Source organism: Muscardinus avellanarius (genome assembly GCF_963383645.1).
Source record: "Muscardinus avellanarius genome assembly, chromosome: 21".
Lineage (NCBI taxonomy): Eukaryota > Metazoa > Chordata > Mammalia > Rodentia > Gliridae > Muscardinus > Muscardinus avellanarius.
The window spans coordinates 224,435-235,939 of NC_137807.1; the positions used below are offsets into that span (position 1 = coordinate 224,435).

Sequence of the window (11,505 nt, forward strand, 5' to 3'; positions counted from 1 at the left end):
AAACTTTTAGAGCCAGGTTAGTGGCACACGCTTGTAATCCCAGCATTCGGGAGGCTGAGACCCAGAGGATCGCAGTTCCCGGACAGCCTCAGCTACTTAGTGAGGCCCTCTGCAACTCAGTGAGACCCGGTTTCAAAATAGAGAATAGCCGGGCGTGGTGGCGCACGCTTGTAATCCCCGCGCTTGGGAGGCTGAGACAGGAGGATCACGCAGGTTCGAAGCCAGCCTCAGCTACTTAGTGAGGCTCTCAGCAACTTATTGAGACCCTGTTTCCAAATAAAATATAAAATAGGTCTGGGAGTATAGCCCTGAGGTAGAAAGCCTCTGGGTTCCACCCTCAGTACCACCCCCAAAAAGGGGGGGGGGCTGGGGGCTTAGCTCAGAAGTAGAATACCCATTATCAAAAAGGGGGGAGAGGTAGGCTAAGGTTGTAGTTTAGAGGCAAAATACTCCTTGGTTCAATCCCAGGACCAACAAAAACAAAAACCCATTGAGACCCCTGTGACAGGAGAATTACAAGTTGGTAACTTAACAAGACCCTGTCCTAAAATAAAAGAGGGCTATGGATGTAGCTTAGTGGCAGAGCACCCCTAGGTTCAATCTCTGGTACCAAAATTAAAAATAAAAATAGAGCCGGGCGTGGTGGCGCACGCTTGTAATCCCAGCATTTGGGAGGCTGAAACCGGAGGATCGCGGTTCGCGGACAGCCTCAGCTACTCAGTGAGGCCCTCTGCAACTCAGTGAGACCCAGTTTCAAAATAAAGAATAAAAACTAGGGCAGGGGGTGTAGCTCGGAGGTTGAATGCCTCTGGGTTCCATCCCCAGACCTGCAAAAAAAAAAAATAAATAAATAAAAAATAAAAATAGGGCTGGATGTGGCGGCGCACACTTGTTGTAATCCCAGCACTTTGGAGGCTGAGGCAGAAGGCTCGCGGCCATCCTCGGCTACTTAGGGAGGCCCGCTCTCCACAACTTAGTGAGACCTTGCTTCAAAATAAAGAATAAAAGATAGGGCTACAATAAAAAATGTTAGGCCAAGCTAGGCATGGTGGCACATGCATATAATCCCAGTACCTGGGAGGCAGAGACAGGAGGATCTTGGAGGTTTGAAGCCAACCTCAGCTACTTAGTGAGGCTCTTAACAACTTAGTGAGACCCTGTTTCTGAATAAAATATAAAATAGGGCTGGGAGTATCGTCCAGAGGTAGAAAAGCCCCTGGGTTCCTCCCCCAGCACCACAAAAACAGACTTAAAACATTTCTCTCTCTCTTTTTTTTTTTTTTTTAAGTTGCAAAGGGCCTCACTAAGTAGTAGCTGAGGCTGTCTTGGAACCGCGATCCTCCTATCTCAGCCTCCTGAATGCTTGGATTACAGGCATGCACCACCACACCCGGCTCCCAGCCCTATTTTTTATCCTTACATTTTGAAACGTGGTCTCACTAAGTCGTAGATGGTCTCAGTAAGTACCTACTCCTCCTCTCTCGGCCGCCCGGGTCCTGGGAGCGCCGACATGCCCTGCTGTTTCGGCGTTCTTGTTAAAATGTCCTGTATTGAGTTTTTCATCATCTGCGCTGAACTGCTCTGTTTAGTCTAAACTGGGTACTAAATGTGTACACCAGGTCAGCTGCAGCGGCGCGTGCCTGTCATTCTAGTACATTGGAGGCTGAAAGGAAGATGGCAGGTTTATGGCCAGCATGGGGTTACCTAATAAAAAGGGCTGAAGGGCATGGTGGTGCACACCTGTCATTCCAGTGCTCATGAGGTTGATTCAGGAGGTTCGAGGCTAGCCTCAGCAACTTTATGACTCCTTGCACCACTTAGCAAGACCCTTTTTCAAAATAAAGAAGGATTGAGGATGTAGCTCACAGCCGTAATGTCCCTGGGTTTCATCCCTCGCGTGTCTGTCTCTCTCACTCTCTCTCTCTCTCACTAGGCAGTGGCAGCAGGTGCACAGGTAGCCCAGCACTTAAGACACATCTGCAGCCGTTAACAGGCTGCTCTGCAGTGTTGGCGGCCTCGGCCCGTCAGTCCGGCGTTGCAGGCACGCCATTGATGGGCACCAGAACCCGCCATGAAGTGGCTCTTGGCACCTTGGTCCTTCAGGGGGCCTCTCCCCTGGCCCCTGTCCGTGTTGGCCAACACAGTACATGAAGAACAGGAAGAACTACTGTGGCATCACTTCTGTGTGTGGGCTTATCCTCTGAAGGGTTGAAGGATTATTTGGGGGAGAAGGCTGGGGTTAGGAGCAGCTGTCGGCTTGAGGGAGCTCTGTTCTCTGCTCCTGCTGAGGCAGAGTTAGATTGGCAGCTCCACATTGTACAGAATCACTAGCAGCAGGGAGACCTCTCACTGGGGTTTTGTTTTTGTATTGTAATGGTGATTGAACCCAGAGGCAGTCTACCTCTAAGCTACATGCCTGGTCCAGTTTTATTTCTTATTAGGAAATAGGCTCTCACCAGGTTTCTGAGAACCTCAGGAAACAAGGCTGCATTTGAACCTGCAGTCCTCTTATCTCGGCCTCCCCAGTACTGGGATTACGAGTGTGCACCACCATACCTGGCTTCACTGGGTTTTGATTCTCACCTTGATGTTTTGGGAAGGCAGGGACACACGGCTCGTACCTGATTGCCGTGCTGTAGAACCAGGTGTGGCCCAGGCCGAGCTTCATGCGGTGTTGGCTCTGGGCTCCGATCTTCAGTTACCACATTTCAGCCTAGACAGGCCCTTCATGTTTCCTTGGAAGTCTTTTTTCAGGGCTGGGTACTTTGAAGGGGCTTCATTTTTCTCTACATACAATGAGTTTCATGTAGATTTTCTACAGCAGGGTGGTGATCCTTACTAGGGCCCAGGAGCCGTCCGAGTGGCGGCGTGCTGCGTGGCTGTAGCCGTGTGGGACGCGGGGTGGAGGCCCTCTCGCAGCGCAGCGCAGCGAGGCTGGCCGGGTGATGGCCTTGAGCGAGAGAGAGTGAGTTTGTGTCCTCGTACTCGAGGTCCAGTGTTTGAGACGCTTTTGCCTACACTTCTAAGTTGCCTTTCCAACTAAACCTAGTGACTGTTTTCAGAGTACGTTTGAACTAGATTTCAATGCAGTGCATACAGCTGTGTCATGCAAATCAAACGTAGTCTGGTTTTGAAGGAGCAGTTGCACTCCTTTCAAGACCATGGCTGGTTTCCTTGTTGAGGTGGCAGGCAGCGTACATGAGGGAGCTTCATGGGACAGAGATGAGGACCGTCGTCACGCGTGCTGGTCGTACATGTCCCTCTTTCTCTCACTTCAGTTTCCACGGGCTCCCTTGCTCAGCAGTATGCGCACCCTAACGCTAACCTGCACCCACATACTCCACATCCTCAGCCTTCAGCCACCCCCACCGGACAGCAGCAGAGCCAGCACGGTGGAAGCCACCCCGCACCCAGTCCTGTGCAGGTGAGGAGACACTTGTCCTTTCTCTAGGGCCAGGCAGGTACGAGGCACCACACCCAGAACAAGCCGCGTGGCCCCTCAGGTATGCCCTGCAGGGTGGAGGTGGGGATTTTTAAAAATCATCGTAAGAGCTGGGCATGGCGGCGCATGCTTGTAATCCCAGCATTCGGGAGGCTGAGACGGGAGGGTCACGGTTCGCGGACAGCCTCAGCTACTTAGTGAGGCCCTATTTCAAAATAAAGAACAAAAAATAGGGCTGGGGTGCAGCTCGCAGGTAGAATGCCCCTGGGTTCCGTCCCCAGGACCACAAGAGATAAAAAGGTACATAGTGAGACTAAGGTAATTGGACAACCTTTGGAAACGCGTTGATAGTGAAAATCTAACTTAATGTAAACCTCACAGATCAACAGAAAGCATATTCTTATTGCTTCCGACTTTATTTCATTCCTAAAGTTTATGTGATGAGTTTGTTTTTTGCCATTAGCCTCTTCCATCATATTTGCTAATAGAGGCAATTAGGAGGACTTGGGAGGCTGAGACAGGAGGACCACGCAGGTTCGAAGCCAGCCTCAGCTACTTAGTGAGACCCCGTTTTCAGAAAAAAAGTAAAATAGGTCTGGGAGTGTCACCTGGAAGTAAAAAGCTCCTGGGTTTTACTCCCAGTACCACACACACCACACACACACACATCAAAAATACCTCACTGAGTGAGGCTCTCTGCAACTTAATGAGACCCTATTTCCAAATAAAAGGATAAAATAGGTCTGGGGGTGTAGGTTGGAGATAGAAGGCCCCTGGATTCCATCTTTAATACCACCAAAAAATAAATAAGTAAAGAGAGACAGTTAGGGGTCTGCTATCTGCAATGGTCCTTTTTCCCGTGGTAGTAGAGATTGGGCTCAGGGCAGTCTACCTTTGAGATCTGCCTCCAGTCTTCTTCTTCTTCTTCTTCTTCTTCTTTTTTTTTTTTTTTAAATAAGGTCTCACTGAGTTGCCGCGAGCCTTGTTGAGGCTGGCCTTGAACCTGGATCTTTCTATCTAAGCAGCTCAAGTACTGGGATTACAGGCATGCACTGCCGTGCCTGGCCACCGTAGTCTTTATTGGCCTCTGCCAGGCTGAGAGCCAGGGCTTAGCATCCCAGAAAGGAGCTGGATAGGAGACTCCCTCGTCCCTGCCCCCGACGTCCTGCGCGCTCCCCTCACGGACCCTGGGAGCCTGCTTGCAGAGCACAGCTCTGTGGAGCTCAGCACTGGCATTGAGGTTTTCTCTCCGTTCTTTCCCATTGCTCTGCAGCATCATCAGCACCAGGCCGCCCAAGCTCTCCATCTGGCCAGCCCACAGCAGCAGTCAGCCATTTACCACGCGGGGCTCGCACCAACCCCACCTGCCATGACACCTGCCTCCAACACGCAGTCGCCACAGAATAGCTTCCCAGCAGCTCAACAGACTGTCTTTGCCCTCCACCCTTCTCACGTGCAGCCGGCATACACCAACCCACCCCACGTGGCCCACGTACCTCAGGTAACCGGCACGGGCCTGCTTCTGTAGAGCCCGGTAGGCTGTGGTGGTCCTCAGATAGCGCCAACACCAGTCGCTTTTCAAGCTAGAAACCCTGTGTGTGGTGCCGTTTGCCCGTCTCCTTTTCCTGCTCAGTACATGGAATCTGGTCCTCAGTAAATGTTGGTGTGGTTTTCGTAATGGGATCAGTGAATTGCTACTGGTCAGTCCTTTAACGTTTCCCAGCTATACGACCTTAAAATATCTTTGACTCTGGAATGCACCCAGTCTTCCTTTCCTTTCTGTGTCCGCTTTGCTATGTCTATATAGCTTCACCCCACTATATATATGTGTGTTTTATATATATATATATATACACATATATGTGTATGTATGTATGTGTATATATATCCCTCCACATATCCACACGGAAGCCTGGCAGGGATGAAAGGCCTCCACAGAGTGTCAGGTCTCTGAGGCTGCACTGGGCCTGTCCGCTTGAACGTTAGTCACATGAGTTCCAGAGACATCTTCCCGTCTTCCCTGGTCATCCCTCCATGTGCTCTGACCATGTGTTGTCCTTGAGAAGTATCAGCCTTGTGCCTTGCTGCAGTGTAACTGGACGTTGGAAGCACCCCGGTGTTCCCGTTCTTACAGAGCAGTCCTGGAAGCACTTTGGAGCTCGCCTTTAGCGTAAGCTTCCCAAGGTTGAAGGGTGTGGTTGCCGTCTGCTGGACGGAGGTCAGTGCAGGCCAGGGTCAAGCTGGACTGTTAGCAGGAGCTGCCCTGCTGGGCTCTGAGCTGTCCTGGAGGCTCTCCCTGGAGCTGTGAGGGTGAACTGGCTGGATTAGAAAGCTGCTTTCGTCACAGAAGTCTTGGGTGGGCCTGAGACCCCTCACTGAATTCCGCTTCCCGTTAAGCAGTGTGCCAGTGAGGCTCTGGCAGGTGTGGGTTGAGGCGTGACGCAGCTGGAGCGCTCAGAAGGCTACTTGGAGCCAGTGTCGTCCATCCTGCAGTAGCGTTCAGGTTCGCAGTGTAGTGCAGGTAGCTGATTTGCTCCTGATGGTGGGAGGGAGCCGTTTCGGTCAGTGTGGCCAGTGCGCTTGGTGGAATTGCTGCACGGGAGTGGGGTCCTGAGGTGTCTAGCGCAGGCTGGTGGCTGATACGTGTGTGTGCAAGGTAGGGTCTACAAACCTCACTTTTGTGCTTTTGTGAAGAAAGAGCAAAGAGGTGCAAGGAAGCGCACTTACGCCATGGTTCCACTTGAATATGTGAGAGTGAAAGCATTTCATTGAAGGCTTATGGTCTAGAGCAGCTTTCACTATGGGAAGAGGAAGTGAAGGCTCTTCCTGGCCCTGTAGGGTCTGGCTCTTTGGGCCAACTACAATCTCCCCCTTGAACCTGCCGTCTGTCACGTGATACCGGGGCACTTGGCTGGCCCAGGCAGTTTCAGACTCCTTCCCATCACACCCCTCCCCATCGTTGTATCTTTAGAGAGCACAGGGAGCCGGATCATCTCTTCTCCTTAGCTGCCTGCTGAGCAGGCCGCAGCAGAGGGGGCGGGGCAGGTGAGGAAAGGGCTCAGAACCCATAGGACACTCCTGCTTACCCGTAGTGACCTGCTCTCCTGTTTGAAAGGGACGCGCTCTAGCCGCGTGGGAAGCCAGCTTCTGAAGCACCACTGTAGCTCACGTCCTAGCCAGCTAAAGCTGCCCTCGGCCCAGGGCTGCTCTCCATGAGGACCTTGCCCTACACATAGAATTCAGCGATCAGAAATGTTGGCGACCAGTTCTTTGCAGCCCTGATGTTTACCCAGGCTTACATGGTGCCTTCTTCCCCAGCCCTGCAGAATCTTCCAAACGGTGAACCGGGGAGTGTCCCCAGAGGAAAAGGGGGCCCTGAGGCCCACCTTTGCCTTTTCCTGAGAGTCCCAGCCCAGTGAAAGGAACACAGTTGACATGTTGTTTAAGCCGGAGATGTTGCCTGTATGCGTAAAAGAGCTCTCTGTTTCAGGCTCATGTACAGTCAGGAATGGTTCCTTCTCATCCAACTGCCCATGCGCCAATGATGCTAATGACGACACAGCCACCCGGCGGTCCCCAGGCCGCCCTCGCTCAAAGTGCACTACAGCCCATTCCAGTCTCGACAACAGCGCATTTCCCCTATATGACGCACCCTTCAGGTGAGGCGTGTGTGTGCAGGGGCCGCCGGGGCACCCCAAGCATTCTGCTCGCACAGGTCGAATGGCAGGCAGGGCCAGCGCTTGTAGCCCCACACTGGAGAATAGCAAAACCCGCCCAGGTGTGCGCAGGAAGGACCGTGATGAGTCAGCGTCAGGGCCTGGGGCTTCCAGGAGCCGAGTCTGTGTGTGTTGACGGTATCGGGGTCTGGCTTGATGAGCAGCAGCAGCATTCTGTGTAGCTGGCGCATGCCGAGCGCTCAGTTGGCCGTCCTTGTCACAGTAGGCTGGGCAGCGCAGTGTGTTCCTTCCTGAGTCCCAGCAGGCTGGCGTGTGGGGGGTGACTACCATGGCAGTTTGACTGTAGCTTGGAGAAGACTCCTGATGAGCAGGTGCCGTGTGCGGACGGGTCTGAGTGTAGCAGCAGCTCCAGCCTGCGCCCTGACGGCGGGGAAGCCCGGATGGTGCTCGATGCTGGAGGCTGCCATGGCGATATTTCAGTCTCACCTGTCACTAAAGCAATACTGTGCTTGGCTAAGGTTTGGGGAGGGTACATCAAGGCCTTTCTCCTGCCCTGGACAGCAAGTCTTCTGGGAGTTTTATCTGAGGTGGTCTTACGTCTGACTGATTCGTTTCTCCCCGCCTGCCCTCCCCTCCCCACCTTGGTGCAGATGGGAAGGGGAAGTGGGTTAACTGAGTCCTGCTCAGCCAGCACAGGGAGTTGACAGCTGTCTGCAGAGGCACTAGGCTTGTGTGCAGCGTTGCCAGTGTTGTGTTTAAATAATCACTTTTCTTTTTTACAGTACAAGCCCACCACCAACAGCAGCTGTAAGGCTGCCCTGGAGGAACCGAAAGGCCAAATCCCCTCCTCCCTTCTACTGCTTCTACCAACCGGAAGCACAGAAAACTAGAATTTCATTTATTTTGTTTTTAAAAATCTGTGTTGATTTCTTGTAACATCCAGTAGGAATGCTAACAGTCCACGTGCAGTGGAAGACCTGGGCCGAGGCGAGGCGTCTAGGAGCCTGTGGGCTGTTCCGTAACCCCACATGCCGTTCCACAGTCCCGCAAGTACCCCGCTCTGCTTGCCAAACTGGAAGTTATTTATTTTTTAATGGCCCTTGAAAGTCATGAACACATCAGCTAGCAACAGAAGTAACAAGAATGATTCTTGCTGCTATTACTGCTAAAAAGAAAAAAAAGGTAAAAAATCAAGACTTGGAACGCCCTTTTACTAAACTTGACAGAGGTTCAGTAAATTCTTACCGTCAAACTGACGGATTATTATTTATAAATCAAGTTTGATGAGGTGATCACTGTCTACAGTGGCTCAACTTTTAAGTTAAGGGAAAACTTTTACTTTGTAGATAATATAAAATAAAAAATTTTAAAAAAATTAAAAAATAAAAAAAGTTTTAAAAACTGATACCAAGCTAGCGTGCGTGTGTGTGTGAGCTGCTCTCGCGGGGCGTTGCTTGCCGTCCCAGAACCGTTGCCAGTGAGTCTCCTCTTCGCCTCTGGCTCATGGTCTCTAGGAAAGGAGGCTTCAGGAGGCGGCGGCTGGGCGGCCGGCCAGAGAGGCCAGGGCCAGAGAGGCCAGAGCGGCAGCTCCAGGTCCACGCCCTCCGGCTGCCGCTGCCTCCCATCTCCCGTTTTCATACCTTCAGGGCATCTGCTTTACCAGAGGGAGGCCGAAGACAGTTTCTTTTGCTTTTTTTTTTTTGCGGATCTGGGGATGGAACCCAGGGGCATTTGACCTCCGAGCAACACCCCCCTGCCCAGTTTTGTACACTTTATTTTGAAACAGGGCCTCACTAAGTAGCTGAGGCTGTCCGCGAACCGCGATCCTCCTGTCTCAGCCTCCCAAATGCTGGGATTACAAGAGTGCGCCAGCACGCCTGGCTGTTTTTTCTTTTTAACTGCAATAAAGCTTCATCTTGTACACTGGTATACTCTTGTCATTCCAGTACTTAGGAGGCTGAGACAGGAGGATTAGAGGTTTGAGGACAGCCTCCACAACTCTAGCTCAAAGGAAGGGGAGACTGGGGGTTTAGCTCACTATTGCAAAAAGAAAGAGAAAGGAAAAAAATCTTGACGGCAGAAAGGGGCTGAAGGTATGAAGTTGTACAAAAACAGCCCACTGGTGATAGAGACCTGTATTTGTTAAAAGTCTCCAATTTGTGGGAGGAAGACAAAGGGGAAAGGCAAGTATTTGAGCAGGGTAAGAATTTTGTAGAGAATCTTAACACAGCCTTCAAGTCTGTGGCAACAAATCAAGAGTCTAAAAATGGTTTTAATTCACATATAGCAACTTGTACATTATAGCAAAATCTGCATCATTTAATAAGTTACTTGTACAGTACATAAACAATACATAAACTTTCTCCAAATACCTTCTGCCTGTCGTGATCCAAGATGAATCCACAATGTGCAGGGGAGGCCGCGCGCCGCCGTCGAGATGTCGGTGCTGACGGGACGCTCGCATGGAGCCTCGGGCAGTCCTCGGGAAGAGTTTGAGGCCTTGACTTAGGTTAGAAACTGGTATGTAAAAATAGTGTTCTCTGGCCCCAATTTTAATGATTGCTATTCCCTTTTCCTCCATGGTCCAGAAATGATCAAAGGCAGAAGATTTATACCAGATAAAGCCATATGGATGGCTGGTCTAAAATCAAGGCAGGTTAGTTGACTTAATTCTTTGGTGCTGGTGACCATTAGTTTATAAGAAAGAGTTCACCAGGCGGGTGAAGGACACGGTGGTGCTGGGGCTGTCGGGTTCCACTGTGGGCTTAAGGAGGGTCAACTGGAAGGACCGCCATTTCTATCCAGTTGGCGCTCAGAGCGTGTCGCGGAAGTTGCTGGTGTGGCCTCAGCTGCCAGCAGTGCTCACGGCGGGGCTGGCTGCAGCCAGCAGGGTGTCTGCCCCTAGCTGGGGAGAATACTTGGCCTCTGCCAGCTGGACCTGCTGCAGAAAGATATTGCAGGCTTAGTGTCACTTTTGAGGCAAGGGTGATTTTTGTCAGAATGTGCTGAAGCTGCCCTGGCAACTTGGCCACATCTAGAAAGGAGGCCGTCTAGGGCTGGGTGCCTTCCAGTTCCCCGTCGGATCTTGGCAGCCCGTGGGTTGAGGGTGCTGGGTTTGTAGCAAGTGGCCTGCCTCATGGCATTGCCTGAGGGACCCGAGCTGGCCAGCTGCTGAGGTTGGCTGTCTGAAGTCCTGCCTAGAGGGGTCGCTTACTTGGGCTCGCTGTCCACCCAGCCCTTTCCTGTGCAGATGGGAGAGAATCTGGACCAGCGACTTCCTCTTTAAAAAAAAAAAAAAAAGAAATTCAGAGTATCACTTCTTCAGTTTATACTTCTTAGCATTTATTTTCTAGAAATGTCTGCTTATGGAAAATAAAAACAAATATTCTTAAAAGTGGACCACAGACTTGAGTATGCTGGATCTGTTTTATGGTCCATGAAAACACCAAGAGTGTTTTCAGAATGGTACAGAGGTGGCAGCTTCCCCACGTCCCCAGAAAGTTCCAGAAGTGAAAGTCTAACCTTTCAAAGTACAGAGAAGGACTCAAACAGCCAAGCTCTCCCCGCAGCTAAGGCGGTGAGTACTATTAGTCGGTTGCCTCCTACTGACCTGGGGTGTGAAGCTATACGGAACCCCCAGTTTCCTAGAAGCCACTTGCAATGAGCCTGGCGGATGCGCTGACCCACGCTACCAGCACCTCTGCTGCTGCCCAGGAGTCCGGGCCCCGCCCAGGCTGCTGGTGTGTGCGCAGGACACATGGGCTTCTTCAGACGCAGCCCCAGCCAGCTGGAACGGAATGCTGACTGTGGGTCCTTAAGAGTTTCCCATGAACTGTGGCACCAGGCTCCCAGCTTCCACTTCAGCTTGTAAAGGAGCCTAAAGCCCACTTGTTGGGGCAGGCCGCTGGGTGCCTGTGGTGAAGGCCTTAACCCGCAGGGGCTGGGGCTCTGCTCTCCGCACTTGTCCATCCCCGCCCCCCCGCCGATTTAACTGCATAAAGCTGCTGTAAACCGGAATCGGTTTGTTTTTAAGGCACGGGGTAGGACTGTTCCCTGCCACCCTCCTATTTCAGTAACTGCCTGAATTTCCCTGAAAGGTGACACGCTTCACTTCTCTACAAGGGAGGACAGGCTGCTCAGCCGCAGGCGACTGCCCCGAGCGCAGGCGGCCCTGTGCTGGCCGTGCCCTGCAGCGAGCGAGTATTCATTTTGAAACCTGAATCCTATACAAAATTAATCTGAGGTAAAACGTTTAAAATCATTTTTGACCTTAGCTTGTCTCTCTGCCAGAGCTTTTGTCCTAAAGCTGGGTAGAAACAGAGTGGTCACCGTGGCGTGCACTGTGTGCCTGCCACGGACCGAAGCTACGATGGTAGCCATGTGAGA

At 51.7% G+C, this 11,505-nt stretch overlaps 1 protein-coding gene across 4 annotated transcripts in view; it reads left to right on the top strand.

Moving 5' to 3' along the window:
- Positions 1–7,930, top strand: part of ATXN2 (ataxin 2) — a gene marked incomplete at both ends in the record, with an annotated part of 78,839 nt that extends 70,909 nt beyond the window's left edge. For all 4 annotated transcript variants that reach the window (XM_080717930.1, XM_080717933.1, XM_080717931.1 and 1 more), the window contains 4 exons: positions 3,279–3,424; positions 4,716–4,943; positions 6,933–7,101; positions 7,902–7,930. In XM_080717930.1, coding sequence (XP_080574056.1) covers positions 3,279–3,424; positions 4,716–4,943; positions 6,933–7,101; positions 7,902–7,930 — 572 coding nt within the window. The remainder of the gene's footprint in view (positions 1–3,278; positions 3,425–4,715; positions 4,944–6,932; positions 7,102–7,901) is intronic.
- Between the last annotated feature and the right edge of the window lie 3,575 nt (positions 7,931–11,505).